This window comes from Pollachius pollachius, assembly GCF_949987615.1.
Source record: "Pollachius pollachius genome assembly, chromosome: 15".
Classification (NCBI taxonomy): Eukaryota; Metazoa; Chordata; class Actinopteri; order Gadiformes; family Gadidae; genus Pollachius; species Pollachius pollachius.
Window position 1 is genome coordinate 7,352,885 of NC_136948.1, and position 19,825 is coordinate 7,372,709.

At 41.0% G+C, this 19,825-nt stretch overlaps 1 protein-coding gene across 1 annotated transcript; it reads right to left on the reverse strand.

Moving 5' to 3' along the window:
• Positions 1-1,757: 1,757 nt before the first annotated feature.
• nipal3 (NIPA like domain containing 3) lies at positions 1,758-8,024 on the reverse strand. Its single transcript, XM_079752343.1, has 11 exons — positions 7,837-8,024; positions 7,525-7,593; positions 7,106-7,277; positions 6,948-7,007; positions 5,329-5,474; positions 4,584-4,680; positions 3,709-3,844; positions 3,367-3,455; positions 3,200-3,263; positions 2,944-3,038; positions 1,758-2,683 (listed from the first exon to the last, which is right to left on the reverse strand). The coding sequence occupies exons 1-11, from the start codon at positions 7,879-7,881 to the stop codon at positions 2,499-2,501; spliced, it is 1,158 nt and encodes a 385-aa protein (XP_079608469.1). The 5' UTR covers positions 7,882-8,024; the 3' UTR covers positions 1,758-2,498.
• Positions 8,025-19,825: the final 11,801 nt, after the last annotated feature.

The following is a 19,825-nucleotide window of genomic DNA, read 5'->3' on the forward strand; positions in this document are numbered from 1 at the left end:
AGAGAGAGGGTGAGAGAGAGAGAGAAAAAAAAGAAGAAGAAAAGTGTAGCTGAGGGCGGTGGTGGGGGTCGATAAAGCTGGCCTTGACAGCAGTGGGCCGCAGACCAAGCAGTGCAGACACAGCTGACGTTGAGGCTGAGATGTGTGTCAGTGTGTTTCTGAAAACAGGACCAACATAGACACAAAGACCATTTTGGATCGTAATAATGGAAGTGGGGATACCCACATAATCTCAGGTAACAATGTGGCCTATTTTGCCCTGAGCATCTCTATTAAAGCTATTCAATGAAAGTTTGCGTTAGCTAATTCCCAGTAGCACCGTGAGACCATCCATATCTTGCCCCAATTCATATGTTTTAATGTGAGATGCAGATTAGAATATCTGATGGCCTCATGAGGGAACATTTCCACAGCCGTATTATTCACTCAAATAATTAATTTAATCTATTTGGTATTTTCCCCTTCATAAGTCATTCACTGCTTGATCCCAACATAATAACACCTGATAACAATGCAATTTCCTGGTATAATAAACAGCTAACTAGCAGTCACCCATCAGGTGGGCATGTCCAAGCATCTCCGGCTAAAAGCGGCAATACCTACACCGCACCTGGAGGACAGATCAACGTGAGGTAACCTACACACGCGCACACACACAAACACACTTACCTGCTAGCCGTGTTCATCAGGTCCCTAAGATCTCTAATTTTCGCCACCGGGGTGTCTGCATCGTTCTCCCCAAGCACGGTGTCCTCTTCTTCATCCTCCTCCTCTTCCTCGAGGTCACTGCTTGTAGGCCTCACAGACGTTATTCAACCAGGTTTTGGAGCTCTCCCTGAGCATACATACTCCAGGCTTTGGGAAGGGCAGACTATGAGGGATGTGCAGAGGTCTGGAGAAGGATAGGGTAGTTTGGAAGGATAGCAGATATTATATCAATAAACGTTTTTAAGCGGGGATGGCCAATCTGTACCGAGGTGATGGAGTGAGATTGAAGCCTATTGTCAATCCGACAATAGTGAGAGGGCAACACAGGTGCAAGTTGGGAGATTAAAAGCCAATATATTGCAAGGTAAAAAAAAAAAATAATAATAGCAAGGGAGAAGGAGAAAAACAAATATGGAGTCGGTTTTTATGGAAAAGTATTGAAAGTACAGCCTCCATTCAAGACGTTCTGCTATTATTGTAATAGCGACATCTAGTGGAATTTGATTCAATCTTTTTTAACAAAATATATAGGGGATTATCTAAAAACCCTAAAGGTTGCTAAACTGAAATTAGCAAAAGACCTTTAAAATAACGGGTGCATGTAAGGTGTATTAATGGATTCATTATTAAAATTGTAATAGGTTGGCCAATTTTTAAAAGAACACCCACGCCACAATTGTGAATTTAACTTAAATGTCGATATACACAGTAACCTTATACATTTACCTTAATTCAATTAATTTAAACCAGAAAAAAAATCATTTTTTTCCCGCCAATAGTTATTATTGCTATATGATATATATTATGCCCCTTGACCGTACATTTTTTTTACTTTAATTACATCTGTAGGCATGGTAGATTAAGTTCAAATAGATGATCAAACAATACCAATATGTGTCACTCATTACCGTACTATACTGTATTACTGATACAATCGTTGTCTCTCCGTATCTTCTTCACCACCACAGTGGATTGCGTTTGGGCTCCGTACGTTGCATATCATGTTTTGCTATAGTGCTTCTATTTCGGTGAGTCCATATATATATAAATTAAACATTTAACCGATTTTTTTATTATGAGATGAATTCACCTGAGTTAATAACATTATTATTTTCCGAGTGCAGGAAAATAGGGCATACATACAGACCTATCTAAAATGAATAACTTAATGAGGAGGTAAGAAACAGATGCAAGCACGAATTTATGAATCATGTGTTACATGGCTTAGTCATAAATGGGCAGTAGACCTATATTAGAAAAAAGGCACATTAGGGTTTCGTAGTGTGTGGAAGTTGTTTTTCACTCCGGGTACCACTCAAATGATTTAGAATACCAAACACTGCTTCAAACCAAACGCCTCCAGTCATTCTTCTCCACCCATAACATAACAAACGACCTCTCCATAACATCCCAAGAGGGCGGAACTTGACACAGGCCGAATTGATTCAGAGATAGAAACAATAGCAGGATTGATTGAGTCAATCCAGGGTGGAATCTTTGATTACTTCTCTTGTTTGTCTTTGCAGTGAACAGCTGGACACAAATAGGAGCCAAATCATTCAGGTATTGGTCTGAAGCAAACAAAACGATGGCTAAAAAAAATAAATACACAGACCTCTACCATGGTGGTTAACCACTACACACCGACGGAATTATTTAATTTAAGACACAGCGGCGTTATCATTCTTCTTGTGCGATGTAAAAAGAAAACGGCACCCCTCTCATTGAAAGTGTCACGCCGTCCTTCTGTTGACATTGTACTTAAGGGTGAAGGGAACAAACACACATCCCTAGTCCATCTTAAGGTTAGATGGCTTGGCGGTTGGTGGTGAGGGCGACGCCAGTGACGGATGCTTGTGTGGAACAGGTACTGTAGCAGGAACCACCCCGTCATTGTTTACGAGAGCCCCATAAGAGAAGGAGCCATTGTAGTCGGGCTGGATGGCCAGGCCCTGGTCGTGGATAGTTGGCACACCTGGCCAGGTGAAAAACAACAGTGGATAAGCAAGACCCGATTCATTTTCATATGAAAACACGGCCGGCGAGGAGATAAGTTTCAAATTGAAAACCTTGTTATTCAAATTCACCTCAAGTGTGAGAGAAGGGACTTTGCGTGCACGCTCACGCACACACACACACACACACACGTGCACGCACGCGCACGCACATCTCTGTTAATATATATACCTACATTTTCTACAAACGTATAATATGTTGTGAATAGTTTCTGCAAACCTTTTGCCATATCCATGGTGACATACGGTTCAAAGCTCTTTGGTCTTTTTCTGTTTTTCGTGATGAAGAATACACCCACGAAACAAGCCGAGCACCTGCACACATCCCATAATAAAACAGATGAGACATTTAGTCATGGATACATTTCAACATACTACAGTCGTATATATATATATATATATATATATATATATATATATATATATATATATATATATATATATATATATAGTGCATGTATATTAACATTACTCACCCTAACAGGAACATACAGACATGAAGAATGTCTTCATAGTTGAACTCGAGATAAAACGTAGCCCCTGAATAAATGAGGAGGGCATGGGAATGGAGTGATTAGTGATTATCTTTTGGGACTTGGAAAAATAAGTAAGACATGCAGAGTGCAAGTGCAATACCACTCACCAGCTATCAATGCAAAGCAGGTGGACAGAATGTAGTTAATACTGGCGATCATAGAGGAATCATACAACTGGCAAGCTTGAGAGAGAAATCTAAGTATGAAATGGAAAGAAGAAGAAGAAAGGTTGACAGAGAAGGGAATATTAGTATAAGTGCACAAACGCATGCTGCATCGTCAAAAGCACTTGTCAAAGTCTTGCCAAGAAACCAGTTCCTGTAAGTGTGGTCTTTTATTCTCGCATCCTTTGTGCCAAACTATGTTCTTATTTCTGCTACATGCAATGCATATTGCGGTCATTCCTCTTCTCCCTCGCACCTCAACGTTGATCTTTAATAGCCACTCACCTGGCTTGAAAGGCCACAGAGGCCACCATGCAGACAAACATGACATAGAAGATGGGGTAGGTGAGCTGCATGGTGCCTTCAAACGTCAGGACCAGCATGCCTGACGCTGCCTTCACAGTGATCACTGTGACTGAACCTGCGGGAAAAAGCAGAAAAGAAACAATCGTTACCACCGCAAAAACATATGTTGAGTCACATGTCGTCACAGTGCTTGTCTTATTGTAACCCATTATCAGTTACAGTGTTGAAGGAGTGCTTAATCCGCACATATTCAATGACACTCCCTGATGAGAAGTCTTATAAATGGAGCGCTAAAGCTTTTCGAAAATCCAGTGGGGAAAGGAAGAAAGCTTGAGAAGGAGCACACACAAGAGAAGGCACAAATTAAGTAGTATGAAGAAAATGTCTTCTGGAGGAAACTAAAAAATCTGGAGACAAATTCTCGACAAATGGTCAACAACCCATCAAAAGTGAATGGACTTTTATATCTAATTTTCTCGAAAGGATGTGACATGGTGTATTATATTCACATTTATTTACTGTAAAAAAAGAAAATAAATTTCCTCAACAATATGTATTATTAGAAGAATAATTATAAATTATTTGTTGACTGTACGTAACTTTATCAAGACTATTAGTATCACAGAGTGCTGCCATTGTAGTGTATGTAACGTGATGTAGTGTAGTCTTAAGAATTCTTATAAATAAATAATGGATGCAAATACACACTGTTAAGTACCAAGCTTCTTTCTGTTCCATCCTCAAGCCGCAGTCGATATAAACATCAGTCTAGACTGTAATCCCATAGAGGGTCTTCCTGTTTTGTAGGTGTGTTTTGTTTTTGTTTGTGTGTATGTGAGATGCTGAAGGTTTACCCAGCAGTGCGACCAGCAGCAGAATCACCGTGAGGTAGTTAGCGTTCCGCTGTCGATAGAAGTATAACAGCAGGCAGAACATGATGATCTCAAGGAGCTGTCGATCAAAAACAAAAACACATCAATATTGGATGGTCAATTATCTTACAACCAGAGAAAAACCCTCCTGATCTACTGGAAAGTGGCGACGAAGTCATCTCTCAAAACCCTGTAATGGGTTGTGTGAGATTTTCATTAGCAGTATAGGGTCATTGAGATTTCCTACATTGCATTTACTCATACTTTTCTGCATGAAAAATATATAAATGCCTTAAAGTATACAGTATAGGTTTGATACATGACTTTACTTTTTTCATATTTATTACATGGCTTCATTGAATGCCCAATTCAAAATAGTAAATAATGGCTTTCTGAGGTCTGTTCTTTTTAAAGAGACCATTATTATGAATAACCGACCGTTGCTGTCGACGCAGTACTCCAACTGTAGAATCAATTTCCTTTATTTTAAGCAAAAGCAATAAAACTTTAGAAAAATCGATTGTCATTTGTTATTATATTTTGCGTCACATTATTGATTTCTTTAGTAAGTCGACGTTTAATAAGCAGGATAATCTCATAGTTTGTCTCATAACTCATCTCATAGTTAGTCTCATAACTCATCTCACAGGATAGGTTCATAGCTTGAGTTGAACGATCATGAATGCAACAGAAACAGTCGACTGGCGATTACTTCAAATGACCTCACCAGATACAAGAGCACAGGCCATCCCACGATGTGCTTCACAATGTTCTCCGCTTGAAGTTTCTCATGAGAGTTTGGTCCAAACGTCAGAAAGAGGTACGTCCCGCCGATGGTGATGATACAGCCAAGGAATGAGAGCCCAAACCGTCCTGTGATAAACAGACGAGATGTGTGTGTTTTATGCATTATGTGAAGAGAACATCACATTAGATATATTGTAGTTGAAAACTCTGCTAAATACAAGCAGATGCTAACCCACATAATCAATAATGCAGGAAATTAATACAAAATCCAAGTCAATTTACAACTCATTGACATATAAAAATGGATAAAATATCTAACAAAATTTGCTTGTATTAACTAATAAAATCAGTTAACACAAGCAAATGCCAACCCACTTCCTTATTTAAAAAATCTGTTAATCCAAAAGAACTCACTGCCTTATTACTAAAGAAACAAGGTAGGAAGGAAATACATTTTACAAGTCAGTGACACATTAACTATCCAGCATTGATATCTCATATACAACATGACATCATTTGTTGGTGTAAACAAGGCCACCATAATGCATGGGCTTACCTGGGCTGAAGCCCCAGGTCCTACGACGATCAGGGGCCTATCATGAGCTGCAGTATAATTTTTGTTTTGTTTTGTTTTTTGTTTTCTTAATATACTGGCTCATGATAAGCCCCCTGATCAGCATAGGCCCAAAAAAATGTGATTTCTTGGGGCCTACAAAGGGGGCCTATCATGAGGCAAGAAAACACTAATAAAAGTCACATTGTTTTCTGTCCATCGCTTGGTATGAATTTTTTTGGCTTCTTATTAGCCCAATTGACCAGTGATCCACGTGGGCACCAGGACACAACAGCCTATCACATTCTAGAGGAATGTTTTGGCTTGTGATTCAAATCGATTCATGCACAGGCTTACCTGGGCTGAAGCCTACAACGATCAGGGGCCTATATTTAATATATATATTATATATATTAAATACTGCAGCTCATGATAGGCCTCTGAACTCTGTAGGCCCAAAACAAAAAATCACATTGTTTTGGGCCTACGCCGATCGTGAGGCCTATCATGAGCCAGTATAATATATATATATATTTTATACTGGCTCATGATAGGCCCTGTGTGTGTGTGTGTGTGTGTGTGTGTGTGTGTGTGTGTGTGTGTGTGTGTGTGTGTGTGTGTGTGTGTGTGTGTGTGTGTGTGTGTGTGTGTGTGATGGATTCCCAAGGCCTGCCGAGGCCAAAGAGGCCTCTTACTTGTTAATATGCTGTTATTAGGCGTGTTTGTGTTTCTGCAGACCGGATCATGTTTTCTTTTGGTAAAATGGAGTTCAATCAAAATTTCATTGAACATGGTTTTATAATCACCTTGTCTATCCTTCAATTATTTGGTCATCTATAATCTACTAATATAAATATTGTGATGTTATGTGGCTCAGAGAGGGTCACTGACATGGCATTTAAACATTTTCATTGTAAGACCCCCTCTCAGGGGGCCTACGAAACCGCTCAGCCCCAGGGCCCAATGGCAGGTTAAGGCAGGCCTGGGTGTAAATACTACAATTGTGTCAGTTTTCCTTTAAACACGTGAGAGTTATGCAGACTTACTGAAAAACTCCTTTGGCTTTGACTTTTCTCTCAAAAATATGAGACCTAAAATAGAGCTTGCTGAAAGAAAGAAAAAGGTGAAATCAGCTGTTGAACCTTCAACTCCAATGGGGATATGAATTAAAAAATAAAAAATAAAAATCCTGAAAAACATTTACTTAAGACAGACACGCCATTGAGAGGTGCCACCAGAGAGATTGGGGCAAAGGCATATGAGAAAAAGTTGGCCCCTTCTCCTAAGCAGGTCAGGATCAAACCACACCACCAGGTTTTGGTACGATAGAAGGCGCGTGGGTCCTTGTTTCCAGCCAGCGTCAGGTGGCTGTATTTCTGTCAACAGAAATAACACACAAGTCAAATAAACCTAAAAAACCATGATGACCTTAAATGTAAACACTGGGGTGGTATTAAGGTTACGGAAAGAAAAATAACGGCTATCACATGGTCAATAAGCCGTGTGTTGGCTTGTTATTCATTGCACTAGACCTCTGTGACATATCGTATACACAAACATTGACTCAAGATTTTGCATATACCAACACCACTTTCCCTGTCCCCTACATACTGGGCGACATACCTGAACACATAATGAAATGCTGACTAGAACATTCCCAAAAATAGCAAGCAATGTCCCGATGAGATTGTCCTGAGGAGAAAACAAAGGAGATTCACTGAATGAAACATTGACATAGTTATGGTATCAATTATACGTTTGGTCAAGGTTAAGAGCTTTGCAGACTATAACAAGCTGTGAAACATTTAGCGACTACAAAAAATTGATTAACGGTGTTACAGAGAGTGAATGATCGTCTCGTGCTCCTGGGTAACTACATTTGATTGCTGTCAAAACAAAGAGCCTTGCTTAGGTAGGTCATCATTTGATGCTTACCGTATAAGACTTCATAATATCTCGTCTGTACGCCAGATCTTCCATAATTTTGACGTAAAGAGGATAATCTCTAGTTGTTAATGGTAATCAAGCATTCCAATTGACCATCCCCCATTGTGTTGCTCAGCCTTTTCTTCGAGTTTCAATGGTTTCGACCTGTCGATTACTTCACTACGATGATCGCCATCTTCGGGCCACTGTATTTCCGGATATGGCTTCAGGCCACGCCTTCCAGCTGTACTTTATTGAAAAGGCGTGGGCTAAGAGGAATTTGTCAATTTATTTTTAGTGTGTTTTTCCGTTGCGGGAAGTATTGTATTGTATTGTGTATTGTGATTGTGTATGTACTACAATCTTTGTATAGCCGATATAGTTATATCGGTGTCTTGTAATCCTGTGGGATGGGCCACTTGTGTGGCATGACACGAAAATAAACATCATCATCATCATCATCATCATCATCATCATCATCATCATCATCATCATCATCCTCCTCATGTGGGGCTTTACAATAAACCAAACATTTACTATCCACACCATGACGATTCTTAATAAACTGTGGAATTATCATATTGTAATTTCCCTGCAAGTAAGCAATGGCCATTTTTTTTAAAACGTAACGGTTAAAACAGCAGTAATTAAGTTGTTGTATTTTTTTACAATCTATGTTTGCATTGCCGTTGTTATTATAAAAATACATCCATGTGCCTACAGAACATCACCTTATTTCCCGTGACATCTATATAATTATAGCTGGGCGTTACTGTGGAAAAATCCTCTCTCTCCCACATGTTATAATTAAAATGCTACTGAATCAAGTAAAAAATTAGGGCGAATGCAATTCTATTGTGATACAAATCACTGGATATGTGTCGTCGCTGAGTCACTTTTTCCGTAGCGAGTCGTGAGAGTAAGTCATAAATGCCAGCTTGGGGTGGGACCCTGGTTAATTGTCCTGACAATCATTTAAACATTGATAAGTTGTTGTTTCACACACCAAACGAATTGGTCGTACAAAATATCCTCTTTTGTATTTTTAGGATAAGACTAAATTTGTTGATAATACTTTTAGAAACCAAGACTATATTTTCTTAAAAATAAATAACATTCACAGTTGTTCAGTCTATCTTTCCGCCAATAGAGGGAGTCAAGCTACAACATTACAACAGTGTCGTGGATGAGCGGAGACTTTACAGCGAAGAAACGACAGGTGCATAAGAAGGAAAACGTGCTCTCCCTAGCGTTTATAAAAAAAAGATTATTCACCTTGGATAAAGATTAATAACCTTTAAGGAAAGGCATTGGACGGAATTCAAAAAATCAATATAGACCTCCTCCTGTTTTACTTATTTAGTTTACAATTCATGATAATGTAATTTCCTGATTGCATGGATTACTATCAATACATTACCCTTAATTAGCATTCTAGGCCTACATTTTGCAGACTACGTCACTTTTATATTTGGCTGTTTGGTCTCAATTCCACAGCGCATGTTTGCATGTGTCCACAATTCCACCTGTGTCCCCAACTCCACACCACACCAGTAATAGTGCAGTATAGTTTCTGGATTAGACATTATGCAGACAGTAAGGCAACTGACATATTGGACAGGTTAGTTAGATGATGGAACATTGATGAATAAATTGAAATAAAACATTAAAACCTTATGAAATCAATTGTTCCCATTGAATCACTTCATAAAAGCTTGTTAAGATTTTTGTTGTTGTTGATAAGCCTATTTTTGATTTGTCTCCTTAAGGGCAGCATTGTAACAGCAACTATTTTTTACTATGCTTCAAACACTTTTTTCAAAGTGACTTGTGACATGAGGTGTTGGAATGAGCTGTGTCATTATGGACGCTAGATGTTTATCACACAGACACTGATTGCAGGTCAGGGACCAGTGAAGAGGTAAATATGTGCTGTAAATAGATGGTGCTTCTCCCCAAGCGGCCTGGAGTAGGATTTAAGGCGTTTTAATATATCTTCTGAAAACCTACCTAACATACATTTCTGAGACTATGCAATCTCAAATCAGAAGACTAAAAAATAAGTCAGTATTAATGTAAAGTCAAATGTGTTGTACCAATAGCGACAAAGAAAAAGCACACAAACTCTTTAAAAAGTCCACATAATATCATTCATTTATTCATCCTTGTGATAGTAATAAAAACAAAAAGTGGACCAAACATTTCTGCAGGTTGGCTGGTCTGGACGGGGCTAAAGGCACCAGTGCCCCCCGGGTGATTCAGTCTGCATGGTCACTACACATCCCCTCCCTTCAGGTCATCCTGCAATGTAGACGGACCTGTTTGCCGCCACCTGTGATTGCATTTGGCTTGATGTGGGTTTGTTTTGTGTGTTTGTGTTTGGTCTCTGTGTGTGCGTGTACGTGTGTGTGTGTGTGTGTGTGTATGTGTGTGTGTGTGTGTGTGTGTGTGTGTGCGTGTGTGTGTGTGTGTGTGTGTGTGTGTGTGTGTGTGTGTGTGTGCGTGCGTGCGTGCGTGTGTGTGTGTGTGTGTGTGTGTCTGTGTGTGCGAGCCTGTATATGAAGGTAAGATTAGTCAGATAAGTGACTAGAATGATTGATAAACAGTTTGAACAATCTGGTCATCTCACCTAACTTTCAACTGGAAAAAAATACATACTTTTCCATATCAGCAGCAACAAAAAACACAAGAGAGTGAACTGTGGTGAAATTGTCTACCCATATGCTATAGCCTCATGTCCTTTGCACTGTGACACATTTGGCCTCAAATAAAAGGCCACAAATAACTTGATCAGAATGAATATTGATGTACCTCACTAGCTGCTTTCTAACCAGTAGGACAAAACTAACACAATCTGCAGAGCCACACGCTTTGTCACCACTCTCCTTGCGATGCACCTCCATCTTGCCCGTTAGGCTATGGCTGTCATTTATTTTGCGTGGGTGCAAGCCACTCTCCTCATTGGAATGTTTGAACGTTGGTAGCAAGTGCCACAGTGTACTTAATATCTGGCAAGCCGGTTTTAGAAAACCAAACCAACCAGCAAATCCGTCAGATGAGATTGTAATGACTGAAGAATGCACGTACGTTATTCATTTCACCTAAGCAAGGTACCATGCAACAGGAAGTCAGTGCTCTCTTGTCTCGGAGAAAGACAAAAACTCTGTGTGCAGGGTTATCTTAACATGATATTCGGTAGGCCTGTCCAAACTTGTCTCTGGTGAACACTCCTAATCGCCTTTGACAATGTGTTACAATGACCATATTATAAAGAATGTTTTCGGGTTATTTTTCAACAAATGGGAATTCTGATATCTGATTTCTGTTTTAGTAGCAGCTTTATTGGCAGTAGGCCTACTGAATAAAAGAAGACATTTGACCACAGAATATTGATATTGTTATACGTTACACACTTTCACAATATTACTTCATTTTATTGTATGTTTGCTTTAGCTTCCTGCTAAATCTTATGGGGCAAAGTTAAGCATTGCCTTTTTTAACTTTGCCCATGTTTTCTTTTACTAACCTATTTTATTTTTATCAATTAATTTTATTGTATCACAATGGTTTTTCTATGTGAAGCACTTTGAGTCTGCCTCGTGTATGAAAAGCACCTGCACCTACCAGAGCTCAATTACTGCAATCCACTGAAACTCTCATTATAGCACACTTACAACCTTTATAATGTATATCGCTTTGAGCAATGTCGATTTACCTGACAATTTAATCTGGAGAGATAATTGTGAAACATTTATCATAATTTGAGATTGTTGTCGGTGAATAGGCAATGACGTCTTTGACTTAAGCAAGCCTAAGACGGAAAAAGATCTAGCGGTTATTTATTGTATATCTAACAGATTATCCATATGCTGTAGGTCTGAACAATTGGATGTAAACTCAAACTCAAACCTTTTATTGTTGAATTTTTCTAATATATAATATGTTTTATCTCATCTCCAATCGACCATGTCAATGTAAATCACAGCATTATATTTCGTGATGTGTTCCTGAAATCAAGAGGCATTGTTATGAGAGTGCTCTCTCGTTACCAGAAACAAGAAAAGTAAATTAACTCAGTCTCAACTATTGACCCTGGCATGCTGGCTAGATTACACACACCAACTGTCTAAATGATATAGGGGAATATAAGTGTCTTTATTTGCATGGCATATGCTTTGGCCTTTCTGTGGTATAATTCTCTACTTTGCACCTTGTAGAAGAAATCAAATGTGTGTGTGTGTGTGTGGGTGTGCATGTTTTCAATATGATTGTGTGTGTTGCATGGTTACATTTATTGTGTGTAAGGTATTTAATAATATGCTAAGGTGAATGGGTGTACCCAGGTTGCAACGTTCTGCAGGTGTGATGGCTGATAGTTGGTGTTTGTGTGTGACAGCTACAAGTATCTATGAGAGGTGGTCTGTGTTAGTGGGTTTATTTCTGTTTGTGTGTGTGTGTCTGTTCACACTTGTACATGTGTGTGTTTTTTGTGTGTGTGTGTGTGTGTGTGTATGGGTTTGTGTGCATGTGTGTATGTCAATTCACCCTTGTAATTGTGTGTGGAAGAGAATGTGTGCATTAATGTGCATGCGGTTAGTGTAGGTGTTAACGTGTGTGTGTGTGTGTGTGTGTGTGTGTGTGTGTGTGTGTGTGTGTGTGTGTGTGTGTGTGTGTGTGTGTGTATGAATTGTGTATTTCATGAACACAGCCTTCAAGCTCTGTGTCTGTCTGGTGGGCGGGCATGACCTCGGTCGCAGATGAGTGAAGACAACTTCATCCAGTCTGCCTGTCTGCCTGTCTGTCTGTCTGTCTGTCTGTCTGTCACCCTCAAATGCAGCTCTTCCTTCAGGGGCAAGAGAGAGAGAATCAGCCCTCATCTGAAACCAGAGGAGGAAGAAGAGAGAAGGGCTTGGAGAACAAAGCCTTTTTAATTTTCCTTTTTTTTCTTCTCCTTCTCCTTGTCTTTGGTTGTTCTTTCATATTTTAGCACTCAGTAATCACGCCACCTTGTAAGCTTAAGATTCAGGTTAGACTTGTTGCAAGAGACAACTTCCATCCACCTCCTCCTCCCTCCTCCCTGTTCCCTCACCCCCAGCCCCGTCCTACCCCCGTTCCCACCCCCTCCCTCCCATAAAGTCCAGGACTCAATTCACACCACAGTCTTGTGCTTCTTTTGAGCCTTTGACAGGCCACATTTGTCTTTAAGGCATGTCCCTCTCTCCCTCTCACCCGCGCCTATAGAGTCTGTCGTCTCCTCCTCTCCTTCTCCCCTCGCCTCCTCCCTCCCTCCCTCTCTAGCGGCAGGTGAATTGTTCCAGCGAGGCTGTGATTCACGCGCTAGCAGGTGAATTTCTCTTCCTGGTTGGCACCCTCTCCGCAACATGTCTCTCAACCACACTAAACAAAATGAATAAATACACAACATTTCTGTGTATACATTTGCTATCTATACATATATAGTTATAGAATATAAAAATAAAGATAGATGTATAGATATATGTCTACATATATAAAAATGATAACATCATTCTTACATTACATGTGCGAGTGCATACATTCTCGGCATGGATAGCCCGCAGTGGCAATATAACCCCTAATCCTGGCTGTGAACATATCCTGCCCTACTATAGGGCTAGACAGGGCCACCACTCTACATTTTAGTTTTCTATGTAAATCGCTCTGTAACTTGCCATCAACCACCTTCATTATTTTTTCAACCTCTGTTGATTTATTCAAATACCATGTTATGAGCCAAAATAATCAGAGAGCAAATCTGCAGAAAGATTGCTACTTATTATGTTGGATATGCTTTAATTGGCTCCCACCCTGCCACGTGAGTCATTTTGGATTAAAAAGCTCTGGGCAAATAACTAAAAGCAATGCAATGTTATTCATAAAGAAATTGAATGAGTCGTGTCACGGCCTGGCGCCCAGGATCAGCAGGACTTGTGGTCACGGTTCGTGCCTCAGTACGTCAATCCCCTGTGTTCTCTTCAGTCTCGGTGTAGCGTGGACCCGCCCCACGACGGAGTACCTGGGTGCGTTGTGGTTCCTTCAGGAGGCTGAAGAGAATAGGAGCGCGTGGTTCCGCCAACTCTCGACGAGCCCGGACACGTAGAGCGAAACTGGGTGGAAAGGACGAGTGAGAGGAAATGGGTGAGAGAGAGATCGGTGAAGGAGGGGGGTGGTTGGGCGGAAATGTAATTAAATATTCATTTATCTATCTATCTGTAAGGGTGCCAAGGTGTGTTGATCTTAACCTCGAACATATCTGGTGTTCTCTCTCACAACACAGGGGGGAAAAAAACACTGAGAAGTGACAAGATGCACGATAAAGACAATGATAGGAGCTGTGTGTGTGTGTGTGTGTGTCTGTGTGTGTGTGTGGGTGTGTGTTGTGCGTGTGTCTATGTGGGTGCGTGTCTACACAACAACAGTACACCTGTGTTCCTGAGCCATCAAGCCGAATCTCTCTCTCACTCTCTCTCTCTCTTCACTCTCTCTCTCTCTCTCTCTCACTCTCTCTCTCTCTCTTCACTCTCTCTCTCTCTCTCTCTCTCTCTCTCTCTCTCTCACTCTCTCTCTCTCTCCCTCTCCCTCTCTCTCTTGCTCTCTCTCTCCTTCTGTCTCTCTCTCCCTCTCTTCTCTCTCTTCTCTCTCTTTTCTCTCTTCTCTCTCTCTCTCACTCTCGCTCTCTCTCTCTCGCTCTCTCTCTCCGTCTGTCTCTCTCTCTCTCTCCACTCAAGAGGGCTCGATACTGAACTCCTGGTGAAGGTGGTCCGGGCATGTTCTCAGTTCCCACCTTTCTCCGGGATGATGATGTAACAGCCCCTGGAAAGCTGTCCTCCTCCACTATCCCACGGGAATGGCCCCACTCATCCATTGAGAGAAAAGGGGGCTGGAAAGGTCTATGAGTCTGTGTGTGTGTTTGGTGGGGTAGGGTGGTGGATGAAAAGAGGAGGAAAAGTGTTGGGAAAAGAAGCTGATCCCAAAGAAGGGTTCCGATATTTATCGCTGCAACCGCAAAACAATGATGTTGATGAAGATGACAGGGAATATAAGTATAGACCAGACCCAACAAGTCCGGCCCTCATCGCCTTTAGTTTCCACTTGACTTTTGACCCCCCCCCACAACCACAGATGCGTCTGTCTCTCCTACTGTCTCTACCAATGTAACCTTTTGTGATTTACACAAACACACACACGCACACACACACACACACACACACACACACACACACACACACACACACACACACACACACACACACACACACACACACACACACACACACAAACATACACACATACAAATAAAGATCAAGAATGAATATGTGTGTTTTGCATACAGTATTGCTCTCTGGAGGCTATTTGAGAGTGATTGTTAGGTAGCATTCTTCCAAAAGGGCCAGCAAAGCTCGAGGGTAGGGGGTGGACGGAATTTTCTGCTGTCAGATCTTTTACTTGAACTAATGTTTGTGAGAACTTTGACATGGATTGTTTTTTATCCCAGGAAAAGAACGTTTGCAATTCCTGTTTTTTTTTATCAAGTAAACTGTAATCTATGGCCAGAAATATCCTCGTAATCAAAAAAAAAATGCAGTTCAATTCATCAGAGTAGGAGCTGACTTCAGTTCCTGGTTTCAAGCTGTTGCAGATAAGACAGCCCTAGGGCTAAACAATAAATACGTCTTCAGTTTTTTTCTCTCAGGGCATGAAACCTGATATGTAAATGAGCTTTAAATTTGTCCTCACTTAAGGTGGGTGTGTATGTGTGTGTCGCTCCCCCCGTGTGTGTGTGTGTGTGTGTGTGTATGTGTGAGAGGTTTAATTGAGTGCTTGTGTGTGTGTAAAAGCTAATTAGACAACATACAACATAATAACCTTGCATCTGTCTGGTTTTCTCTTATCACATGTGTGACTAAATATGAACGATTGTACAACTTTCTGGCATGATTCAGTAATTTCATTAAATCAAATTTACTGAAGCTCCCAACCCTAATGGAATTTCTACCTTTTCCCCGATGACATTATTAGCAGCAAAACAAATGTTCTCTCTCTCTCTCTCTCGCTCTCTCTCTCTTTAAATCTCTCTCTCTCCCTTTCATACAAGCTACCTTTCTTAACCCCTGTGCGAAGTGCACATGTGTATGCATTAGTTGCGCATGCATCTGTTCTTAGTCTGCATTGCACTTAGTGGGCTTAGCCCCGGATCCAGCAGATTATGGTGCGTGGGCTAGTGGCTCAGCCGTTGAATCAAGTCAGTTTGTATTTATCGACCACTGAAGCATGTCTTACAAATCACACCTGATATTACACCCTGGCCTCAACGTAAGATGTTCTTAATCTATAAGAGCTAGGAATTAAAGCCCTGTTAAAGTAAATCCTCACAATTACCCATTTGTCTTCTCGGCGGTAGTTCACTGCATTTTTTTATTAAGAAGTGTGATATGATAGAATTCAGTGGACTAGTTTTAGAGTTATGTGAGAGCACTCAATGGGAAACTTGTGTGACACACAGGATTATCACCTCGTTCTTCCTGGCGTGTGTGTGTGTGTGTGTACGTGTGTGTGCTTAGGGGGAAACATGTTTGTGTGTCTGCTGTTTTGTGTGGGTGTGTGTGGGGGCGTTCCTGCTCAGTGTGTGTGTGTGTGTGTGTGTGTTTGTGTGTGTGTGTGTGTGTGTGTGTGTGTGTGTGTGTGGGTGGCACACGTCCTCATAACACCCATCTCTCATTGTTCAGCTTTATCTCACTGTGCTTCTCAGCGGTATGCTTCACTGTGGACCACAAACAAAACAACCGCACACATATCGCCAGACTGCCAAACTCAACACTGAAACAAAGTGATTGCATCTCTCAGAAATGACTTCATGCACAAATACAAAGAGGACCTGAGTGCAAACTGAACGGAAGCCTTCTCCACTATCTAGAGCACACTTGCTATGTGTCTAAGGCTCCTGTACGCGAACAAATGATTCAATAATAATAATAATAATAATAATAATAATAATAATTTCATTAATAATTTCACAAAGGACTAAGCCTGCAGCTACCACAGGACATGTGCTTAGAGACGTGTACACCTTTTTAACATGTTTGTGGCACAACGTGTGAACCCCGTGAAGAACTGTGAGATTCTCCTTTTTATTTTATTGTCTCCCTCCCCCTCTCACTGCCCCATGGTCGCCTATTCGGCTGCCATGGCTTGTTGTCTAAAACCAGTTTCTGCTCCTTCTCCCCCCCCCCCCCCATCCCCTCCCTCCTAATCACCCCCAACTCCTCACCTGTCCTCCCCATGACTTAGGGTTGGGGGGGTGGTGATGACTATGTGGTTTCTGGGAGTGGCAGCCCCAGTTAGAAAAGGGGGCCGGGGGGGGCGTCCTTTCCTCATAGACTGGTGGAGCCTCTCGCAAGTCTAGGCCTAACAAAGTGACAGCAGGTGCTTAGGGGGGGAGAGAATTGGTCCCCACACCAACTCACAAATGTGACTTTGCTAAGACTATGTGTGTGGACAAACAAATAGTCCATAGACCCTAACCTAACCGTAACCCTAACCCTTACCCTCACCCTAACCTTAACTAACCTTAACCCTAACCCTGAACCTATAGACACACACGCACTCACTCACACCAAAGAATTCATTTCAATTCTTCTTTCCGCTAATGCAGTTAAGACCGCTTATAAATGAGCATCCCAAAACGATAGGATTGCTTCAAATGAGTCTATGCAAAACACAATATGATGAGATTATATGGAAGAAATATTTTTGTCGTTTGTTACGTAAGGTGATGCCATGAGAAATATAACTAACTATGTAAGAGATGTATCAGGTTGGTTTAGGCGTTAAGTTATGAATGTCTTGGATCTTCTGCGATGATGAGAAACACAATTGAGTGCCCATCTCAGTGATGTTTTTGGTGTATTTTCTCGAGAAAAATAAGGAGATACGGGGGATTGATGATGTCAGTCATTAGCTATAAGTAATAGCTACACTTATAGCCATAAGCTAAGTGAATAATGTCAGCACATTAGCTATGAGGTACGCACTTTGTTGGGCTTACCGTAGCAGGTGCCTCTAGCATGTTCTCCCCCTGAAGAAGAAGGCAGAATAGTTTGAGGGTGAAATGCTACAGGTGTTTTGTATGCCTTCCTTAGCCCTCTGGTAGACATTCCTCCCTGACGACAAGCTAAGCATTGAGGGAAAGAGTGCTTTTCTTCAGAGGATGTGAATAAACAATCATCGATTTTTCATCGATGTAAATCTACGCTTCGACGTAGCCTTAACGCTGTCCGGTTAACAGCATATCACTCTATTCTCGCCCTTTCTGAGTTTTTTTGCACTTTGGGTCTAAAGTTAAAGCCTGGACTCAGCAGCAACCACAACCTGCATGACAATGATGACAACGATAGGGATATCCGCAACATTAAACCCACATTAATCTATATACAGGGACGCAGTGAATATACCGGTACACTGTATGTTCAACGGCACTAAAAATGGATTTATCAATAGAACAATTTATTAAAAGGAGGGACGTTATACTTCACAGGAGGTATGAACTGGATCCGGCTTGGACTTTGAGAATTCCTGAGACCGATACAATCTATTTTAATAAAGAACCCGTTTTAAATGTATAGTTATCATTTTGTATTACTTTGGTAATGGGGGTTTCGTAATGTTTTGCAATGCTTTTTTGTTGCATATCGCTGTATGGGATAGAGCCACAACAACAGATTGCACTATCATTATTATTAAAAGGTTTTGAACGTAAACGCAGTGGTAGAAGCAGCAATGGTGTTGAATCAAGGAATCCAGAGGAAGTTGCTCTCACGGTTGTCAGTCACTCTAGGTGGTCAAAAGACCTTTGAGGTCGTGGGGGGGGGGATGAAAGGAGAGGACAATAAAAGGGAAAGGAAGAGTAACCGAGGGAGACTGAGAGATAGAGAGAGAGAAAGCAGGGGGGAACAAGGAGCAGTGGGAGGAGTGAGGTGATGATGGAGCTCCTTCACGGTACAAGTAGTGCCTAGGAACAGGCCTGACATCTGATTGTTCGCCCCCACACACACACACAAGTTAAAACACACAGGCACGTGCAAACCCACATGCAGGTCTACACACACACACACACACACTGATGCACACACACACACATTGGCACACACACACACACACACACACACACACACACACACGCACACACACACACACACACACACACACACACACACACACACACACACACACACACACACACACACACACTTGAGTGGACACCTGGTTTCTGGGTCCGTTGAAGGGTTTCACAATTCAGGAGGCTACAAGGTCTTCCTCATGCCCGACGTATCTCCAAGATCAGTCTCTGTGCTACCACTACTTTTTTAATTGAAATATATGTATTATATAGGCTGCTGTAGTCTGGTTGTGTTTATTCTGGCCTAAATGCATGTTTTAGTATTTGATTTAAAATAAAAAAAATAAAAACAATCTCTACTTAATTTTTTTGTTCATTGTTGTGTTGTTTAAATCATCTGACCATTACAGGTCAGCAATGACGTGGCTCCCTTAAACATGTATGTTTATGTTAGGTTGACGTTTGCTGCTGTGAATCTCTGGTTGACTAAATTTGGGTATGATTGAGAGTGTTATCAATATATAATCACAGGGTTGTGTTGCTTTTCCTATAATATTAAATCTTTACACTAGAGCAAGATGAGTTAAATCAGATCAAATTGATTCAAATTATTTTTAATTGAACAGGTTTTCATGTCTATGCATAGTTGTTCTGGATTGACTAATGTGGTCTGATCATTTTGTAGGATTTTGTATATCTGATCTTACTATATTCTACACGTGAACCTCCTAAGATGGCGCAATTTGATTGGTACTCTATCTCGGGATATTGGGCAATATCCCATGATTAAGATCCCAAACAATGGATATTATGACGGTCGTCTTGTCACGCTGATAAAAAAAAGTAAACCGCTAATAAAAACAA

Bases quoted from the DNA above. Each gene is read 5' to 3' on its own strand.
- nipal3 (XM_079752343.1), bottom strand. From the start codon at position 7,881: ATGGAAGATCTGGCGTACAGACGAGATATTATGAAGTCTTATACG. The intron at 7,594-7,836 runs GTAAGCATCAAA...TTTTCTCCTCAG, and splicing joins ATATTATGAAGTCTTATACG to GACAATCTCATCGGGACATT. The intron at 3,264-3,366 runs GTGAGTGGTATT...TCATTTATTCAG, and splicing joins CTGCTTTGCATTGATAGCTG to GGGCTACGTTTTATCTCGAG.